At 39.7% G+C, this 23,094-nt stretch overlaps 1 protein-coding gene across 1 annotated transcript in view; it reads right to left on the bottom strand.

The window, feature by feature from the left end:
* Positions 1-23,094, bottom strand: part of LOC146074345 (dynein axonemal heavy chain 3-like) — a 1,013,923-nt gene that overhangs the window by 518,629 nt on the left and 472,200 nt on the right. The window contains 2 exon segments of the mRNA XM_083182299.1: positions 3,760-3,879; positions 17,039-17,147. Of these exon segments, the coding sequence (XP_083038425.1) occupies positions 3,760-3,879; positions 17,039-17,147 (229 nt within the window).

Raw genomic sequence — 23,094 nt, 5'->3', positions numbered from 1 at the left:
TCGCCATGGCGGAGGTTCTGGCGCTCCAATTTTCTTCTTGCGCTGGTATCCGCCAAGGGGCATGGGTACACACCATGCAATACAATCCACCACCACTGGGTGGCTAATGCTCCATCAAGCTAGAGTCGGAGTGATATACTGTAATGTGTCAATGGAATCCCGCCATTCGCCGTACGGAGCGCGCTTACAGTATGAGACGCTCGTGCATGATGAGACGCTCGTGCGTAATGAGACACTCCTGCATACCTCCTTTTAAAATGTATTGCGATGCCGCGCGCCGTGGCCTGCCATGGCCAGCTGGCGGTACAATCGCCATAGGAAGAAAGGATGAGACCCGCTCCATCGTTACCTATTTTGACACATAGGTTCAGTCCACTTGACCTGTAGAAATCCCTATTGGGTACCTGTGAAAGGAAATTATACTCACTAAGGTCCTCTGGTGTATATCACGTCCTCTTCGTTCCATGTAGGGATCCAGGGGGTTAGAAAAGCAAAACAAGTGACCCGAAACCAGGACGAACTGGAGGAGCCGCAAGTGGGTTTACAGAGGTAGGAGGGCCCTGTTTGGAAGCTTACAATCTATAGGGATAATAGGAGGGATACAGAAGGATAGGATTCCATAGCATGGCCGTCCCACTAGATTACAAGACAGTCCTGATGGGATGCAATTAGATATGAATGCTACTGGAGGTTATGTGGGGTTATGGAATATTATAAGCTTGCCTGTAGACCTAATGCATGTCAAACATTTGGTGTCCACCTGCCAACTGTCAACCTAACTGTTGACATATGACATAAGGTGGCCATACATCAGAAAGACCGGTCTTACAATCATGATTGTGTCCAATTTTACACAATGTACTCACAATCTGTCATACAATCCATCATACAATCCATCTGCTACATTATTGTATGATTGAAGCTCCATTTAACTAGGGGGCTGGCCTACTAGGATCAAAACAATAGGAGTACCAAAAATCTAATTTTTTTTAGTTTTTTTTTTTTAATTTACAGGTTGCCAGCAACTACCAATCTGCTCACATCTGGTGCGCTACTCCATTATTAAATAGCCCTAATGCAGCAATCCTCTGAAAACAGTTTTCAGAGTAGTGGCAGAATTGTGCAAAAGGACGTCCACCACTCTTTTCAGTCGACCACCCTTCTCCTGCTGGAAACTTCTGTAGCTCCCAGCATCTTCACTGCCACGGGCCACCCGGAAGCTGCACCTCTCTTCTCTGCTAGTTACGGAGAGGGTGCCACATGACTCTGGTTGTATGAGCCAACTAAAGACAAATTGCATGTGCTCAAAAGTACATGCAATCTGCTTCCAATCCCAACTGATCTGATGTGCAGCACGTCAGATCAGAGGACCAATCCTCCAATCTCCCGGGGCCAACATTGTATGATTGTGTGCACATGATGTGCACACAATCTGCATGCAATCCATTCTACAATCCATTGAGATTGTTTGATCGGGTGTAATGTCTTTCTGATGTATGGCCACCTATATGAAAGTATATGTAAATTAGGTTCAACGCTGATATGCTAAAACTCACTATTTGCATCCATAATGAGATATATGTAGGACTCAGATTACTACCATTGTGACAGCTACTGTTGGGGGTTTCCAGAATCTTAAAAAAAGATCCAGATCATTTACAGTATCCATTATAAGTGAGTGTGAACAACCACTATTTTGGTGAACAAAATATAAATCCATAATCAAACAGTGAGTAGGTCAACAGCTGGCAGATCGACACCAAATGTTTGAGGTGCATTAGGTCCATAGAGTCCAAATGTTGGCATGGAAAAGGTACAGTAGTACATAATCTATCTGCACGTTACATTTGCCCCACCTGCAGTGCACATGGGTTTGCCCCACCTGCAGTGCACAAATTTGCCTTGTGATCAAGCCTGAATTAGGCCTAGTGTGCAGTAATTACACTGCTTACTAGTTTATATATATGAGCATCATTGCACACAATGCAAATTTCCAATGGCATAACAAAGATAAGACAAGTAGGACATTGGCCACGGGTGCCAGTGTACTGTAAGGCAGAGGCTTATGTGCAGGTTCAGTACTAACCAATATAATCCATAGCCCCATAATATTCTTCTGAGCAGGGTCCACTAATGATATATCAAGTGTTCCACTAGTGACATATCAAAGGAGGGACCCTATGAAAAGACCTGATAGCAGCTCTTCTAGATGTAACTGTTTGAAGGGAAGAGTTGACTGTAAGATTTACCCCTGAGGATGCATATATATATATATATATATATATATATATATATATATATATATATATATATATATATATATATATATATTAAAAAAAAAATAGACCAAAATAGCAGGGGGGTGTCTGGAGGACCACAATTGAAATACAAACCAATAGGTATGAACATGATCTACTGCACATTATGGTAATTACTGAAATGGGAGGAATTACTGACATAATTTCTTGCCTCCATGTTTCTCTAATACCCTGTGTATGTCTCTTCTGCCTCTCTTTGTAACACACTTTGTATAACTCTATCTCCAATGTGTCTATATGTATGCCTCTCTGTTGTCCAATTTGTGCAAAGCTTCAGCAAATCTCATATTTGCTGCATTTGTTAATAGGAAACATTTGGCCCAGTAGTGCTCAAAATAAATAATTGAGGTATTGCAATTGTACCATGAACCAAGAAAGTTTGGGAACCACTTATACTGTATGTACAATTGTTTAGTTTGTTTGGTCTATGTTAAAATGCTACTCCACAGATGTATTTTATTTTCAATTTAAAATATTTTCTTGATTGCACTGTAGTTTTAAATAAACATTATTATGATTATGATGATTTTATTTGTTTTTATTAATTTCCAAGAATTCCAATACTTGAGGGTACTTTACAAAATGTATGCGTTTGTGTCTTGCGTACAGTACATCAATTAAAACGAAACAATTACAATATATTATTAAAATAAAGTTATATCCCTCTTTAGAACATATTTTAACATGTTTGTAGACCTTATTTAAAATATTTGTGACATTGATAAATGAAAAAGGACAGTAAGAGATGTATTCAATCCTGGTCCATATTTCTGCCTGTCGGAAATATCATCCGGGATTGAATACACCCCCAATGGGTTAATTTACTAAAGCTTCTAAAAATGAAAAGAAGTGATGTTGCCTATGACAACTAATCAGATTCTGTCTATCATTTTCTAGTGTGTAATAGACAAATGATAGACATAATCTGATTGGTTGATATGTGCAACATCACCAATTTTAATTTTTCGAAGCTTCAGTAACTTTACCACAAATTCTGTATTATTTATGCATTTTCTAATTGTAATATACTGCATGTATAGGTTGAACTTGTAGATGAGGCTGAGTATCGATCAATATCTCACAGAAATTCTCCAATATTAGGCACATTTGGTTTTCATTTAGTATCTCTTTAAATAAAATCTAATTAGGTATATCATTTATTTTAAAATGCCATACTATGATAAGGCAGTAATGAATAGAAGCATTATCTTAAAATGACAGTGCCGGCAATAAATAGCTATAATAATCATGGTTTAAAGATCCATATTTTTCATTAAACTGTGTTATTTCTGATATTATGCCATGCACTGTAAAGGTGTATGTACACATAAAAGGCCTAAATTTGAAAGTCAATATTATATTTCTGCAATTATATTTGCACTTGCAGAATTGGTACTCACAGTGCATACTAAGTTTTCTGAAAAAGTGGTGTTAGAATTACCTCCAGCTCAATACGATTAAATTCATCAAAGCATGCCCAAGCTCCAGACTGTGCCAGACCTTTGAAGAATTTCCCCATGGCTTTATAGTCTAGTCCATCAGAGCAGTTAAAAACAACACACTGGAAAAAAAAAAGAATAAAGAAGGTTATATATTCATAACAAACAAGTATGGAGACTATTGCTAAATAAATCTAAACGGAGGGAATATAAATGAACTAAACATAGTCCAGTCTGTATTCTTTTAATTAAAAGAATATCATAATGTTAAGATTTTGCAGTTGGTACAGTTGACAACACAGTTAATTAAAAACAATAAATAAGAAACATACATCTGCAAATGAGAGACAGCATGGAAAATAATTAAAAGTAATCAACAAGATTAAAATATTATTGAAAAACTTGGAAAATAGAAAAAAGTACAATGACATCAATTATTTTAATTTAGCAAAAGTTCAGAGTCATAAACAAAACATTGCTTGCTCTGTTCATTCAGTTTATGTCCGTTTAAAAGCGGCAGTTTGGTTTTAATAATATGACCAGTCCTGCAAAACAAAACCCATTAGAACTGTGTATATGACACATCGAGAAAATAATGTATTCCAAGGTTTTTTTTCTAGGATGTTCCAAGCTTGGTAATATAAATAAGGCTAGTTGAGTTCAATATATGATGGATTACAATTACAATCTCTCACTAATTACAGCCCCCGCTCATTTCACATTTGAACTCACAGGGAGAGTTTATTACAGTTAAAGTTATTAAATTTAGACAAAATTGACCTGAAATTGCTGCAGCTTTGAAACTCCACTGACCATTATGGCGCCTAACGCTGTATGACATCTGTAAAGCTGGGTACACACTGGACCAGTTTTTGAATGAATTGCACAATAATGACCAGTTGTAATGACAATTTCATGTACATCAAGCAGTGTGTATGGACAATATTAGTAACAATACTCGCTCACATGAGAAATAAGCAAGGTCCTTTGCCATCTTTACATGCAAGTCAATCATTGACAACTAGGTGTAAATTATCTAGTGTGTATGCAATGAATGACATGGACATCATTACATCCACTCTTTGTATACTCCCATAATCCATTTTCTGGCTGAGGATGCTGATCCTATGGAACTGGGTGCAATGGAGCTGCAACATTATTTATCACTGGCTGCATCAAAAAGTGGTAAGTACACCACTGGCCACCAATGTTGTTTACACTCTGCATGCCACCAACTGCCCACCAATGTTTACAAACTGCATGCCACCAACTGACCACCAACGTTTACAGCCTGCATGCCACCCTGTATATTTTACTCAAACACCACTGCCCACCAATATTTACGGCCTGCATGCTACAAAGTATATTCACTACCAACCGAAGTTTGCATCCCACGTGCCACAAAGTATAACCTCCAGATGTAAGGCCTCACCAAACTCAGCAACTCCTGGAATCCATGTGCAAGAAGTTGTGGCAGAATTATTCTAGTTGATTTGCATAGACCGTGGCAAGTGAGAGTGACAATGTCTCTGCATCACCTTTCATCCAGCATGAGCAAAGCCTTATCTCATTCTGAGCCCTTTATCATCTAACACCACAGACTTAGCATATGATGCCATAACATAAAAGCGAAAGGGATCCATGACAAGAGAAAGAAATGAACACATTCTGTTCAGATAAACCAAAAACAAAGCAGAAGCAATCTAGCAACGTAATAGCATTCAGCAGGTATAAACATAACAAAACTAGAGTATAAAAGCAAAGAGATAAAATGGCTGCCATCTATTTATCCCATCCTGTAGTCCGGCACACCTCTTCTCAAACTCCTGCCCAGCATTTAAGTTAGTCTTGAAACCCAAAAATTTGGGAATATTGGACATCTGTATATCTTTTCGGCGTTTGTGAAATCAATACCTGTTTGCCCAGGAGGTTCAATGGAAATCACCAGCCACTACTGTTCATGCTGCATGTTGTCCAGTGTGTACCCAGCTAGATATTCAAACCATCCCTTTTCAACAATCCAGTGGCAATGTTTTGTGTCAAATTAGTACTTTTATTAAGAAAAGGTGTAGGAAAAATATGCAGTGGTAAAAATGTATTTAACTATGTATCGTTGGATTGACTACACAAATTATTACTGTTGGTAAGATATAAATAATGATTTATTATACCATTATGGTTAGAGGTAATTCATGTAAAAAAAAAAAAAAAACACTTAAAATTGGAAGAAATAATATATAAAATACAATACAACATCTTAATTATAAAAAGATGGTGGCTAGATCTCGGTCCTCACTGTCCGTTCCTATAATGCCTGGATGTATATGGACCTGCTGTGTATTACCAAAGTGGGTATATTTACCATCCGCCTGTTGGATTATTTCAAAGCTGGGGATCTTTGGCCAAGTAGAAATTTTCCTTGAGAAGACGAAAATAATTTTCGGTCTGGCAGTATAGGGAGGTCAGAATGCAGCTGGAACTTGTAGGTGGACTATAAGTTCCAGCGGCACTATGACCTTCCAATACTCTGCCCGAACCAACCAGGACGGACCAAAAATTATTTTCATCTACCACCAGTGGCACAATCCACACCTTTCTTTGGATTTACAAAGGGACTTTTTGGGCTCCAAGATATACTCAAGGAAAATTTCTTCTTGGCCAAAGATCCCCATCTTTGAAATAATCCAACAGGCGCATGGTAAATATACCCTCTTTTGTAATACACAGCAGGTCCATATACATCCAGGTATTATAGAAACGGACAGTGAGGACAGAGATCTAGCCACCATCTTTTTATAATTGTGATGTTGTATTGTTTTTTTCTATTATGGTATAATAAATCATTATTTATATTTTACCAATGGTAATAATTTGTGAAGTCAATCCAAAGATTCATAGTTAAATACTTTTTTAGCTCTGCATATTTCTCCTATACCTTTTCTCTTTACATTTTGGGTCTGACACACCCGGCATCTTTGCAGCTGCTGCTGAGTCCCACAGCCCATATCTATTGCGCCCCCATTGGTTCCCCTTCACAGGAAATCTTGTGACAGGGCAGCTCCCCACAACCCATTAGTACTTTTATTGTCTAACCAAATTATTGCAGTTGTATAGGACTTTATTAGTCCCACTAGAGTAGTTTTTCAAAATAATAACAAATACTTTGCCTGTTTGAGAATGTTACAGCTCAATTAAGACCCATTAATGACGTTTAGCCATAAACAGTGGAATATTTTACCTCCAGGCTGCAGGATTGCCTCATCCTTTGCTGGCTCCCTGCTGCATCAGCTGACAAACACCAGCAGGCAGACACTGGCCAGACAAGTGTGGAGCCACCACTGGTCTCAAATGTTGACATGTATAAGACTCTACATTGTGCATATTTGCTTATGTTCTGTTCTGGAGCATCGGTAGAATGAAAGCTACTCTCTGATACACTCCGCGTATTTTCATCTTTGTATCAGTCCTATTTTTGTTAAGTAATTTAAACCCATACTTGCATGCATGTTTTAAAAAAAGGGGTAAATAGAGTTCCATCCTAAATGGTTTCCATAAATATTCACCTACAGTACTGCAGCTCAACTATCAGACAACTGAAAAATTATCATTGGGTTCTATTAGTTGCTCTGGATTCCTGTCCTTTAATAATGTTTATTTGTCTGCCAGAGATAGCTATGGCTTTGCAAATGGACAAAATAATCTTAAAAATAAATAAATCTAATATCAGGACTGTAGATAAGTAATAGTGAGCACATGTCTGATAAAACACATTTAAGAATGTACAAATTGTATTTTTTCCCGGCACAGTAGTTTCTGCACATATTAAAATAAATGACACTGATATACATAAGGAAATGAAATATACTATGTTTATGTTGCATTGCCTTGGGGAATATTATGATAAAAAAAACAACATGATAGCAGTAGCAGGCGGTCAGAACCTTTTAAAAATGTCAGGGGAGCTGACACAAATTATATGTTCATAAATTACAACCATACACTATACGCTTCTGTTCTAGCTGAGACCGAGAAACGATTTATATTACAAATTGGTGTGTTCTAAATTAGCAATACAATATGCAACAAGCTGTTTCCACATAATTATACAGGCAAAATAAAATGTTTTCTTGCAGAGGAAGAAACTGCAAATGGGACATTCTACATACACAGTCAAATATAGGGAGTAAAATCTAAAACTACAGCATTACAATATATTACTCATTGATTGTGTTATACTGAAGGTTACAATCAGTGCCCTCGAGAGAAAGGGGAGCAGGTACATTTTAACCGGAACCATGGCCTGCTCTCCCCTCTCGGGAGCTGGACAGTGGGGAGAGAGATGATGGGCTGCAGCCGAAGCACAGTCTCTCTCCCCAGCTCAGCACACGGTGCTCTGGGGAGAGAGACAACTGCAGCACTGGCTTGTCATCTCTCTCACTCTATTTTTTTTTCACAGGGACATGACCACGACCCCTCTTGAGGCCCTGCCTTACCCAGTAGTCACACTCCCTCCTTAATTTACCGGGACCCAGCTGAGCTATTGACGAGGCGAAGCGTGGCGAGCCTCGCGAGGGGACGCGGAATACATGTGAAGCAATCCGTGTCTGCTCGCCATGCTTCGGGCTCGGTGGCTCGATGCTCTCGCCACACTTTATAAAATCAACTCCACGCCAACGTGGATAGTGGGGGTATGAAAAGGTCAGGAGGACGCGTACCACGGCCGCTCGCCATGCTTCGGGCTGCCGTGGATAGTGGGGGTTTCAAAAGGAGGCATTTGCCAGTATGTAACATGGAGCACTGGCAAATGCCTCCTTCATTGTGAATGAGATGCACTTGCGTCCGCACCCCCACGCGCGCGTTACAGAACCTCTAACCCTGTCCACAGGGTTGATGTACCCTGCCTCAATAGCTAATGAGACACAGGAGTGTCTCAGTGCAGGCGCGTCTGAGACACTCCTTCTTCTGAAAAAGATGGAGCACCTCTCCGCCGGCACCAGCATGATCCCCTCTCCGCCATCATGCTGGTTCCGGCGGTGTGAGAGAGGTGCTGACTGGGCTTGCCAGGGATGCCGGGGAGTTTGTGTAGTTTCACGGTGGCAGCCTATGCTGATAACGTAGCTTAGCCTGGCACCGTAAAACTACACAAGTAAGGCAGCCGTAGGGCTATGCTATTAGCATAGCTTCAAACGTAGAGTAAGCTGCCGCCGTGAAACTAAACAAATACCCCAGATTTTTGTTCCCACCAGACAGTTTGCACCGATAAATCTTTATGTGTGTATTCAGCTTAACTCTACTTGTACATGTTACATTCCCCACATGCAGTGCACATGGTTCTGTCCATTTTGAGAACAAACCTGCGATCAGGTCTGATTAAGCCTAATGCTTGGTCTGGCAAAGTTAAGGGCCCCACACCCAGGACGATATTAAGCCATTTTCTGAGCGATTTTACCTATTTTCAATAAATTGCTCAGAAAATGGCAGAGAATCGCTGTGTGTATAGCACACACAGCGATTCAAAAGCATTCCCTGCATCCCCGATTCTGGCCGTGATTGATAATGGCCCCGCTAGTAAATTCAGACCACTCACTCAGAACATCTCCCACATAGCAGGTGGTGAGCAGCGCCATCTGAGCAAGTGCTCTGAATCCGCCCTGCCACTCTGTCCACCCGCCGCCTAGTGTGACTGCAAGAATGAATGGCTGTCATACATTACTGACAGCACTGTATAGATGTGCTGTACTGCTGGCACCAGCATTCGTCTAGTCCCGAGAAAGGACTGTAACTGGAAGAGTAATCTGCAGGGAGAAGCCAGCTTGGGGGAGACAGCGGGATGCGGATACATCGAGGGACCCAGGAGAGGATCACGCTTGTCAGTCACTGCAGTGTCCAGAACAGCTATGTAAGCATATTAAATAGACATGTACAGTAGAATATATATATATATATATATATATATATATATATACATTGCGTTTAAACGCAAGAGTGTGTACGATCCACAGTCATTTAATCCAAGCATCAAGATTTCTAATAGACTAGTAGATAGTGACATGCCAACCACCACAGCTCACCCCAACCCAGGGAGAGATAATTTAACCTACCCTGAAAAAAACGCCCTGCAATCATTAAAAAACAACAAGAGTATTACAATCAGGCCGGCGGATAAAGGGGGAGCTGTGGTGGTCCTTAACACTGTTGATTATCATGCTGAGGCGATCCGCCAATTAAATGATATCAACACATATAAATGTCTTGATGGGGATCCGATAAAAATGTATTCCAAATTAAAGTTATAACCCTACTCTCTGAGGCCTTAGTCAGTCAATGGATAAACCAAGATTTGTATAATTACCTCATGACTGATTTTCCAATCTGTCCGATTTTGTATCTAACACCCAAGATACATAAGACACTACAGCAGCCCCCTGGCAGACCCATAATATCTGCCAGGGGCTCGCTATTTTAAAATATTGCTATTTACTTGGACAGTTTTTTACAGCCGCTGGTCCAAAAGACCAGCAGCTATACAGCCGCTGGTCCAAAAGACCAGCAGCTATCTTAAAGACACCACCGATTTCATCACAAAAATCATGACTGTACCGTTTAATGAGAGTAACCCATTGGTGACAATGGACGTTACGTCCTTATATACGGTTATCCCTCATGACTCAGGCCTTCAGACAGTCAGGGAAGTACTCATACGCAATAATCACATCCACCCTCCGGTTGACTTTTTAATTGCATTACTGGAACTTGCCCTGACATGCAATTACTTTCGATATGCTGACCGATATTACCTCCAGGCTGTGGGTACCGCTATGGGCAGTAACATCGCACCTCATACGCGAACCTATTCATGGACGCGTATGAGCGGACCCACATACACCCGCAGTTTGGAGGCAAACTGACATTTTATCATCGATTTATCGATGACATCTTTCTAATATGGAATGACACACATGAGTCTCTGCAAGCGATGTTCAACCATCTGAATGCCTTAAATACACCTATAAGGTTGACTATTAATATCCAAAAAGAATCAATTGAGTTTCTAGATGTCACCGTGTATTGCACTGAAAGCGGCTATGGTCATAGTATGCATGTATCGCAAACCTACTGACCGCAACACGCTTTTAAGGTCAGAAAGCTTCCACCCAGCAGGACTGAAGCGAAATTTACCTATCTCACAGTTTTTATATATATATATATTCTTTGTATAGCTGGCACTCTCATATCAAGTCAAAGTAGCTGGATTGCCATTCCATAGAGGGCCAAATGGTAGGTCCAATAGTAATGTACAAGGTGTATTGGAGCCACTCACCAGTCTTATAGCAGAGTCACATAGATTTTAATCAGGCAGCATGGCAATCACAGAGGGTCAACGTTTTGGTCCACCTCTAGGACCTTTGTCAAGAGCAGTGGTATACATCAATGCATCGATATTTGTACACAGCATAACCCGGAAGTAGTGCTTTACAATTAGTGTGGTCTCAATAACCTAATAGAACAGCATGATCAACCTGATCACAGGTACATCTGGCTTCATATCAATAGCCCAGCTAGCTCTCACACAACATCATAATTCATATAACCTGTATGCCTGACGAAGGAGCTTAGTGCTCCGAAACTGTTGCATTAAACTTTTGCTATCACCAATCTCCTGGAGTGCCGTGCGGTATGTAACTTACATACATACCATCAGCTTGGATATCCTATTTCAGCAAAGGCACCCAGGCTCTTTGACCTCAGTGCAGCGAGTGCCGGATCGCCAAATCTATCTATCTATCTATCTATCTATCTATATATATATATATATATATATATATATATAGGGTTTATATGGGGTGATCCAGCTCTTCCTGTATTTAGTATATCTGCGCTGGGTGCCCGCTCCAGTATTTATACAGACAGCAGGGGGGGGGGGGGGGGAGAAATCAGCACTCCAGGCGACTTGAGAGTTTTATTTATTCGCCTGGAGTGCTGATTTCTCCCCCCCCCCCCTGCTGTCTGTATATATATATATACAGTATATATGTACAGTATATATAAATATAAATATAAATTGCGCTTTATGTTTTGATAATGTGAAATTGTTTGTTGGTGCTGTCATTTTGCTATATCTGTTATTATGTCAATAGTTGATGCTGGTTGCATAGCAAGGCAAATTGCCTTTGCTTAGCACCAGGGTTTGATGATGTCACCAGGCATGCCTGCGGTGAGTGGGAAGTTTGGTGACCAGAAAGGCGGCTGATGTTGGTGAAGGGTATATAAGTAAGGATGTATGTTTGTATCACTTGTATCCTGATGAAAATGCTTAAAGCATTGAAGTGTTGATCACATACAGAGCTGTGTTAGATTTTTTCACTCGTTATACGCTGAGCAACCTGTGTGGGCCAGTGTTTTCTGTGTTTGGGCCAGTGTTTTCTGGTGAGAACACTGGAGCTGCCGGATTAATAACCAGCGTGCTGGTTAATAATCGACGAGGCAATAGCAACGCACGGGGCTGTGCATCGCTAACGCTATGGCCCTACACACGGAGCGATGTAGGGGCATTTTTTGAGCGATGTAGTAAAATCGCTCAGAAAAATGCCTCCATAGGGCCCTTCAGACTCCTGAGAGATTTGAAATCTCTCATTCTGAATCTCCCATTATGAATCTCTGGCACAAATCTCTCCATCTGTAGGGCCCATTAGATAATATAGCATGAATACAACAGTTTCATTATGTATTTTTATTAAACACAATAGTGAAGTGCCATATGTGTGTGTACCAAATATATAAAATCCAGACTCTTTTGTATATCTAGGCATTACTTTATTAATACCCCCATGGAAGAGTTATGAAATGACATACACTAATGGAGGAAGAACATATAAGATCAAGGAAATGTTTATACAGATAAGCATGATCTTTGCATACTTTGGTTTTCTAGTATTCAGAGATGGACTGGGTTGCTTTATTGAACCTGGCATTTGTATGTACGCGCACCATAGATGTGTGAGCATCTATCAAGCGGGGTGTGGTCATAGCTCCTAGCCTTGCCTCGTGGCATGCCCCTATCTATCTATATGCCAAATGCAATTTGGCAGGGGGGCAGACAAATAGAGAGCCAGAATGCTTCACTATGCATGGTCAGCCCAGCCTATTGTATATCCTGACCAGCCCAACAGGCCATCGGCCCTTCTGCCATTACCAGATGCCAGTCCAGCCCTGCTTGCGTTTGAAAAGTACAGTACTCCCCAGTATGGACTTAATTATGTATTTGAAGGGACATTAAACAAATTGACCCTGCTTCAAGCATCCTCTAGGTACCACAAACAGACTGGCAATCGGACATTTCTGGCTTGAGCAGCCGGATGCACCAGACTAGCTGGCTGGATGCCTGGTCAAGCAATTCTGTCTATCAGCACTCTGCTCAGCCATGAGGCCATGCCCATGACTATCGTCATGCCCCCATAAATCAAGTCCACCCCTCTACTGTGGGGCTGTGCACCAAACTCTTACTTTTTTTAGACTACTGTACTGTACATGGTTTGGTTTATCTTACAATATAAAGTATACTTTGTAACGAGTTAACAGGTTGGACTAGGGAGTAGACTGGGATAGGGGGTGAACAGAGGCCCATTGATCTTAGTCTATTAAAGGGAAATTTCACTGTGTATGCTATTTTGACTTTAATGTATCACTTTTTTAGAGAGCTTTTTTGCTGGTGATTTATGGGTCTTTTGCCATTTGTTTTGCCATTAATAAGGGTTAATTTTCTACAGATCTGCTTTATTCCAATACTGTAGTTAATTATGTTTTATTATGTAAATCATATCAGCTCAGATGGCTGGAGACATATGCTGACATTGTTATATGTACAGTAGTTGTAGTGGAGCAATTCGGGTGGGTGAATCCTGTGCAAAATCCAGTCTGTGTGTTTTAAGTCTGTGTTTTTTATTTGTCGAACAATTCTGTGGTTTGGGGGGTAAAGGTTAACCACTCAAACCATTATTCTCTATTCAAGATTCAGTTTACAACAGTACATATTTCACAAATGTTTAAATAATTTAGGCTTGCCAGCTGCAGATTATGTGATTCATTCCTTTACAATTGGACAGCAGCTTTTTGACAGTGCATTTTTTTCCATTGAATTTAAGCCTCTCATAACATATTGGTAAAGAAGTTCTCTCCAATGTTTGCCCTCATATTAGGTTATCACCCTCTTCTGGGTCTCCCAAAGCTCCCCCCAGTTATATTATTGTATTGTGTGTTGTGTTTACTTTATCGACAAAGCGTTTCCATGTTGGGTTTGGTTTGTCATTTCTATATTTGTATGGCCTGTAGGCACACTTTAGAAGGGAAGGCCCCTCATTTGCTAGGAACCCAATATATTAGCTGGCTGGGGTTGAGATATATATGCATTGGACCCACCTACTTGGACAACTCTGGGAATTAGAAGTAACTTTTGCATCTCTTGCCATCAGTTAATAGTGATTCCACTGATACAGTATGTACTCTTTAAAAAAAGAGACCTCTGCATTTTGTCCATAAATACCTATGCCAATATGAACAATCTTCCAATTTGCCCAAGGTTCATCTTGCTTTCTCTGTCAGCATAACTAATTCAATTCTAATTTGATGACTATAATTAGGCTTTGTTCTCTTTTTTACAAATCTTTGTCTCCTGGTCATTATTTGTTATTATACTGTAGCAATTGTATTTTTTAGGTTAATGTTTAATAAAGTGATATGAATTGAGGCAGTAATAAAACCACTTGGTGGCTTATTGAATCTAGAATTCTTTTTACCTTTGATCTTTTTATTATTCAAATCATGCATTTACCTAAGCACCATATGTTTGATAATTTTATATAGCCATATGTCTAGCTGTGTAATATAAATTAATAAACAGACTGCCATACATCAATATGATTATTTCATTTTTAAGTTAAATGTAATTTTATGTTTAATAGGGATTTTCTAAACTTGACATTGTACGAAACATATTAGCTTGTATATACAGTACATGTATATATATATCTGTATTTATCATTATATTTTATTTACTGATGTATGTATTTGTTTACACTTTATCATTTCAATGACTATAATTGTCTGTTATTGCTATTAACACCTTAATTTCCTTATGTTGATGTGGTGTGATTGAGGGGTAGATTTACTAATGCTTTAAAAAGACACGGGGGAGAGAGAAGGAGAAAGACAGGGAGAGCACACAAGGTAGGGAGGGAGAGAGTACAAGATGGGGAGGGAGAGAGTACAAGATGGGGAGCATGAGACAGTGAGGGAAAGAGTGCAATATGGGGAAAGACAGAGCGATATAAGGAGAGCAAGTGCAACACAGACAGAGAGCACAAGACAGGGAGAGGGAGCATGAGACAAAGAGTGAAATTGGTAAAGAGATAGACAGGGAATGAGAGAGAGATGCAGAGAAAGAGCGCGTGAGACAGGGAGAGAGCATGCATGATGGGGAGAGAGTATGAGATGGAGAAAGAAAGCGGGGAGAAAATGATAAATGGTGAGAGAAAGAGAGAGAGGGAGAGAGATGGATAAATATAAGGGGAGTACTAATTGAAAGAAGTGAAAGGAAGTGAAAGAAAGGGTGAGAAAAAAAAGGTGAAAGACATGGAGAGAAGGCAGAGAGTGTTAGACAGAGAGTGCTGGGAGAGAGAGAAGGATAAAGACAGGAAGAGAGCACAAGGCGAGTGTGAGATGGGGATAGAGGGTGAGATGGGGAGGGAGAGAGCATGAGACGGAAAAAGAGAGACAGGGAGAGTGAAAGCAAGACAGGGAGAGCACAAAATAGGTAGAGAGAGAGGTGGGGAGAGAGAGCGTAAGATGGGGAGAATGATACAGAGAGTGAGAGAGAGACTGAGAGAGAGTGTGCGACAAAGGGAGAGAGACAGGAAGATGAGATGGGGAGAGAGCACAAGGTGAGGAGAGAGATGGGAGAAAGAGATGGAACGAGAGATCTGAAGAGAGAGACAGTGAGAGAGAGAGATGGGGAGAGAGTTGGAGTGTGAGTAATCAAGGCAGCGGCATCCAGATGCCTGGCAGGGAGTAATTATCTTACCCCAATGGCAGCTGCCCGCTCTCCAAAGTAAAGACGGCAGCATTTGGGAGGGATGTGTTTTAATGGTGGTACCATGGTCCAGGATTCCTGGTGTGTGGGGGATACACATTAGCATGGTCCCACAGTACTCCTACCTCTTATGGTGTGTGAGACTTCTGTGTCTCAGGTCCTGGGTCTCGCGAGAATTATATAATGGGATAAAATAAAAAAATCTCATAAATTACAAGTTGGGGTATGTGCTTTGGAAGCCACCCCCGAATCCACCACTGACTGCTTACCTGTCTGGTCAGGGATGGGGGTGAGGGGGGGGGGGTTATCTGCTCCTTGCTCAATGGCCTTTCTCTTTTGGTGATTGATGGCCAGCCTGTATGGAAGGCGGATGGCTGCAGCCCCCAGATAAAATCCATAGTGATTATTTGTAGTATCAAAATAATAATAAAATTAATAACACTAACTAATTCAACCCAATCAGATGACATTATTTAACTGATTATACATAACTGTATGGAAAAAATTAAGATGGATGGTTGTCTATGATCAGGCCTCTTTTATGCAATCATCTGAAAATGCTAAATGTAAGCAACATTTTTTTTTAAACATAAGCTTATGCTGCTTTGCCAAATGCTACAGTATTATGGGGGCAAATACAGTACTTAGCAGGTTCTAGACCTCATAAGTATATATTTTTAATCCCTCAATATAAAAACTGCCCTGATATATAAAAAAAAACCCATACAGGGATTAGGGCTCCATATTCCTATGTTGTATTAGAAGCAGTGGTGTATTTTCTCTAGGGACTGCACGGCTACAGCCATCATATTAAACTCCACCACCTCTACTGACGTTATTTAATGCATCAAGGCACTGGGTAATTTCCCTGGCAATGGATTCCCACTGAAAATGCTACCTACTAATTAAATGATAGGCAATCCCAGGAGAATTTTTTTTCCTCCTGGGACTGCCAGCCTGGACCACAATTAGAGAGGCAGATCCCTTTTAATAGGAAACCTTACCTGACTCAAGTCAATGCTGTGCCAGTGTTGTGAATGTGTGTGTGTGCTGCCCGATCCCTTGCACAATGTCTCAATATTAGCTCTTCTTGACACCTGTAAAGACCTCCTCATAGTTCCCAAGCTTTTATCAACAATGGGTGATCAAACATTGAAAATTGCATTAACAATTGCAACGTAGAAATAGTCTTATACCTGTTTAGCTACTGCCCTAGCCAAGTCTTTACAGGTCTCAGTCTTGCCGGTTCCTGCTGGTCCTTCTGGTGCCCCTCCTAGGTTTAGCTGTAGAGCTCCCATTAGTGTTCTGAAACACAGGCATAACACCAAACATGAATCTTTAATAGGACAGATCAAAATGTTATTTAACTCAAACTGCAACATTGGTGAAACTTTTAAGTACATAAAGAAAATGAAAATAAACAAACATTACATTTTAATATCTTTTAGTGGAAAGTCTTCATATGTTATATTCCCCAATGAGCTTTTTAAACTCCATTAGTGCTTAGAAGTAATGTAAGAGTAGGATTTTTGGTTGGAATAGAGGTCATTACCATACAAAACAATTCACAGTGAATATTAGTTTGAATAAATAAAATGCTATTTACAGAAGCAGCTTTTGTTCCTCTAGACTTTAGGACATTTGCTAGAACTAAATATAGGTATAATAAACAGTGATTAAAATGTAACTGTATAATTAGAGCTTTATTGGTAAAATTATATATATTATCGCATAGAAATTTATAAAGATGTCTTTACAAAATAGGTCTTTCCAGTACTCTGAGAAGAATGTGAATAACAATAATTGTACTATAAACATAAAAGAAAATCATATTGGAAATATTGGAAATGAGTTCAGCCACACACTTCCTACAGATGTAATCCACGCTTTCCTGAGCATCAATTTATTGTGGAATGATATGATTATGCATCACACATAAATTTACAAAAGGAAATGATTCCAGTAAGTCACAGGTTCTCAAACTAGGGTCCTCAGGGCCTAACACAGTGCATGTTTTGCAGGTCTCCTCACAGAATCACAAGTGAAAAAATTAGCTCCACCTGTGTCAATGTGTCAATAAATAATGAATGCACCTGTCGGGTGACCTGGAAAACCAATTGTGTGGGGTCCTGAGGACTGAACCCATGCAATACGTTATAGACAAATTTAGAGTTGTGTGGGTTTGTAGATGGCTTGCAGTGAGACCACAGTTTGTTAAAATGGGAAAGCAAAACACTAATAAAATGGGAGGGGTGTCTGCTAGGACTCCCATGCCTGGACAGAAACGGGCCCAGGACTGAGGTCAATTATACTTTATTGTCATAAACAAAGTTCCCTTGAGGCAATGTAGAGGTTAATTAGTGCAGCCAGTGCTGCAGACACAGGTCACACCAGACATTCCCTGTGTTCAAGGAAGGGAGGTGGGCCCTGCCTATTTTGTCAGTTTCAAGTCTACCCGAGCCATGGCTTGGGTGTTCCCTCTAGACATGAACTCTAGATCGAGGTAAAATGTCATTCTACCAGCATTAGATTCTCATGGGTTTTGGATGCTATTTAAGGAACCAGTGATGGCGACTCAGTACCATTTCACTCTGTCTCAGCACACTATTGTATTCTGCACTGTGCTCTGCAATTTCATATGGCTGAGACCAGAATAATCCAAGTTGCTGTTCTGTGTTCTGCTAGTTCAACTGTCTTTGCTCTATCTAGAGTCAATACAAGAAGCTGTACTATGTGCATAAAAGTGGCTGTGCTGTATCCAAAACTCCATATATGTGTCTGTGCTGTGTCCAACTAAAATGGCTGTGCTGTGCCCAGACTCCATACACGTGGCTGTACTGTGTCCATCTAAAGTGGCTGTGGTGTGTGCATCTAAAGTGGCTGTGCCCAGACTCCATACACTTGGCTGTCCTGTGTCCATCTAAAGTGGCAGTGCCAAGACTCGATACAAGTGGCTGTTCTGTGTCCATCTTAGGTGGCTGTGCTGTGTCCATCCAGAAATAACTGCTCAGTGTCCAGCCGCTCCAGTGTTGCCAATGCATCTGTCCTATATGCCTATCTGCTGCAATGCTGCTGATGCATCTATCCAGTGATCATCCACTCCAGTATAAATAACAGTTTAAAAAGTAAGAAAAACTGTAACAAAAAGTTTTTTTTGTGCCGTACCCAACTGCATATCAGTGCGGTGCGTATGCATTACAGCACACTGCAGTAATGTGAACTAACAAGAAGGAAGTGCAGCATGATATTCTACAAGGGTACATACTGTACAGTACAGTAGGTGACTATATCTGCATAGTTTAATGCAAAATTGTCTGTTCTGCCACAAATATTTTATTTGTGCCCAATTTAGTTGCAGATTGTTCATCTTTTATGCCAGAAAACTCATCGGCACCAAGTTTTTTTCCACTACTTTTTGTAAAGTTCCATCAAGCGGGCTTTGTACAAAAAGCAACAACTTTTGTTGTCAAAGCCTTTCTACATTTTAAGGGAACACTTATGTTTTATCTCCTGTATATTTTCACATTTGGTTTCTAGTTTATACTGCGAGGACATGAAAACATTTTTATTCCTGTTTACGCAAAGGTCAGCATGTGCTGCGTTAAAGGAAATGTGGTGAATAAATGGCTGTTCGACCATAAACGACAGGTGGTATTTGAATCACTCTTGTTTTGTAATTTTGAAGCTGCTTTAAATGTATTAGCTCTGCCAGAAACAACAAATCACAAACAAACTTGCTGTCTGCATGAACATAGCTACATTAATTGTTGTCTAGAAATGGCAGCATGACATTATTTCAGTAAGACACTAAAAGACATTAAAAGAAATGTTATCTGGCAGGAGTGCATTTTTCTAAAGTTCCCATGGTGAATCATTACACTCACTTTGTACAGGCTAAATATGTTACACAAACTTTCTTTTTTAGGCTGCTATGATACAAGGGCACCAAACAAGGGGCCTGATTCTTGTTCACTTGCAACAACAAATGATCTCTCTAATGGACAAATCCATGCACATTGCAGGTTGGGCATGTGCAGAGAGAGTTAGATTTGGGTGGGGTTTGTACTTCAAACTGATATCTATATTACAGTGTAAAAATAAAGCAGTCAGTATTTACCCTGCACAGAAACAAAATAGCACACAAATCTAACTCTTGCTACACAGCAAGCCTCCATCAGGGTGGAGACCATGGGGTCTGGCGTCCTGGGCCCTGACAGAGAAGGGGGCCGGACCTGGGCCTACAACTAATAACAAAATATCTGGCTGTCAGAACCGACTCAGCAGCATATGCAGTACAGGGAGGAGCCAGGCTGGAGAGCCGCTCTCCTTGCTCTGCACTCCTGCTGCAGTCTGCTTCAGCTGCCTCTGCGCCTTTCTTACAAACTGTGAGGCAGCAATGCCAGCATCAGGAAAATAGGGCAGGGGGAAGAAGATGTCACTGACACTGTCAACCCAGCAGCCACTGTGATGTGGTGCATAGTGGCTGTCTCAGCTTATCCCTCCTCCCAGCAGCAAGCAGCAGAACAATGATCACTCTCAGCAGAATGCTGTAACTGGTGGAAACAAAACTTAAATAACCTGTGTGTCTGGAAGAGCAGCAGCCACACTTTGCAGGTCACTGAGCTCTTCCAGGGTAAAACATCTGCCTATTTGCCAGTCACAGGCCCCGTCATTTCAGATGGCAGCCCTGCTGAACAGTTAACCAGAATTAGGCCCAATATCTTTATACACACACAACATCTAAACCACAACTACTGCTAGTTCATAATATATGCGTTGTGCGAGTAAATAACGAAGGGTATTTCAGTGACTTTTAAAACAGAATTAAGGTATGTTGCAGAAGAATTTGTCTGAAGTATCATTTCAAACTAGTAATATGAGCCTAGTGTGGGCCGTATTAAGGCTTGTTGGAGCCCAGGGACAATAACTTCATGCAGCTGCTTTGCTGCTTCTCCTGTCCAGCTTTCAAGTGCACCCTGTTCAGGCATGCTGGAGCACTGGAGCGCTTGGGTGCCTGGGTGATCGGTAAGGGAGTTGTAGAGCAGCATGGGTGCAGATTATTAAATAGATGTGTTGGTGGTTTACATTAACATTAACTTTTCTGTTCATCTAAAAAATAACTATACTAAAGTTTGTCTATGGTTATATTGCTATGATACCCATAAGTGGATTGGGGTGTGTCTTTTTTGAATTTTTAAGGCTATAACATTGCTTATATGCCTGATGATAGTTTATGTGGATGAAGCCTAAAAAAAATAGTATTGGCAGATTTAATTCAATGAAAAATAATGCAAATTAGGTTAAGCATTATTACATATATTTTAATACCTTGCTTTTTGTATGTAAAAAGCTTGCATTCTGTTAATGATGAAACCCCAAGGGAGCGAAGAAATGCTGCCCAAGTTTGGTGGCTGTGCAGGTTGCCAGCCGATCGCAAATTTTTTTTTTTAAAGGGGCAATCCCTTACAAGGCAAAACCATGCAAGGGATTGCCCATTTGAAAAATCATCCGAGTTCAGCCGGCAACCCGCATGGTAACCGAACTTACATCCCATCCCATCCCAAGTAAGTGAATATATATTGGAAGTGGTGTAGCAGAGGTTATAGGTTGTATCACCAAATATTTTTTCTAATAAACATAGGTGTTTGACATCAGTTATGATCCGATGCACATTGGATGTATAGGATCGGATCTGCGCACTGCATGTATAGGATCGGATCCTGTAGATCATGTGCAGCATGTATGATATATCAGAATAAGATCAGCAGCAGCACATCGCGGGTGCTTTTAACTACTTTAGTGCCAACATCTCTGTGAGAGATGTGCAAAATATCAGCTAAAACTGCCAGCAGCATTCACATTTGTTATATAAATTCACATAAAAAATGTTGTGTAAAAAATTATACTTCCTATATTAAGTAACAAGTACAAGTCATTATGATAAATAAAAATGTTTGCTTGCAAATATTCACACCAATTTTGACAAATTTACTCAAAGGGTTAATACCCGTGATGTATCAGATTCCCCTTGAACCCCCCCGGAAGCTCCGCACACAGTTTATTGCATGTAAAAAATGGCACATCAAGTGCAAAATCAGATTAAATCCTCCTGGGAGCTGCCGTGGGTGCTCAGGGGAAAACAGGTCTAACTCTCAGATAAGTCGCACCTGTGTATGGGGCCTTAACTGGATTGACTCCATAGTATGCTGTATTCACAAAAGAGGTGACATTCAATTCTTAAACCTCTTTTCTTTTTTTTCTTTCCAATTCACAAAAAAATGGTAGTTTTAATATACACAAATATAGAAATACAATGTAAAATCACTGAAATAAAATAAATATGTGTTAAGAAACTTATTAGGGTAAAAATAAGGCCAATGAATGCTCTTTCTATTATGCCAGAAAATAATATTGTACAGCATAACAAGTTTATTTTTCAGAGTTTTATGTTTATTTTTAAGTATTGTTTTCTATTTGTTCTACAATAATATATAATCATTGGTTATGTAGAATGTGAAAATATTGTTTTAATTCATATAAGCACTTACTAACTTTTAAATGTTATTTTTCAGTCCATCTTTCTTAACCCAATGACAGCAGGCAGGTTGTGACAAATTTGCAACTCATAAAAAAATACCATATTTTGCTTTTAATCAGTGTATTATTTATGCCAGGAATTATTTTTTTTTTTTACTCTTAATTTGCAATTTTATATTAATTTTTTGGGGGGACAGATATATGGCAAAAATAAATGCAGTAAATGCTGCCTCCTAGTTTAAGAATTAATCTAATGTAAACATTACTTAATTCCATATATTCTTAAATAATCTACAGTATATAGAATACATGTTTGCATAGCTATGTGTTTATTACTTCATTTTAAATGTATTCTTTTTATGCACAACATGTATTTTGGGTGAACGTTTTTTTTTTTAATGGTAAACCAGGTAGTGAAGGCGTTGTACATACATATATCTGCTGGTGCATATACATCTTAATAGATCATTCAACATATTTAAATTGAAACATAAAAAGTGTGTAACAAAAGGTTAAATAACTGTAATCTAAAATATTAATATTTAAAACTATTTTAATCACCATACTTATGAATTTAAAGATCCTTTAAAAAAACCTATATTTTTAATTAATACTAGCAATAATCCAATATCTTTCTAAATTATTTCTTTAATGGTGTCCCTATCAAATGAAAGAATGAATAGATTTCCATTGAGAAATGTGGTATTCAATCAAA

Source organism: Crinia signifera, chromosome 4 (genome assembly GCF_055691185.1).
Source record: "Crinia signifera chromosome 4, ASM5569118v1, whole genome shotgun sequence".
Classification (NCBI taxonomy): Eukaryota; Metazoa; Chordata; class Amphibia; order Anura; family Myobatrachidae; genus Crinia; species Crinia signifera.
The sequence above is the reverse complement of the archived record's forward strand: the minus strand, read 5'-3'. Positions and strand labels throughout refer to the sequence as shown.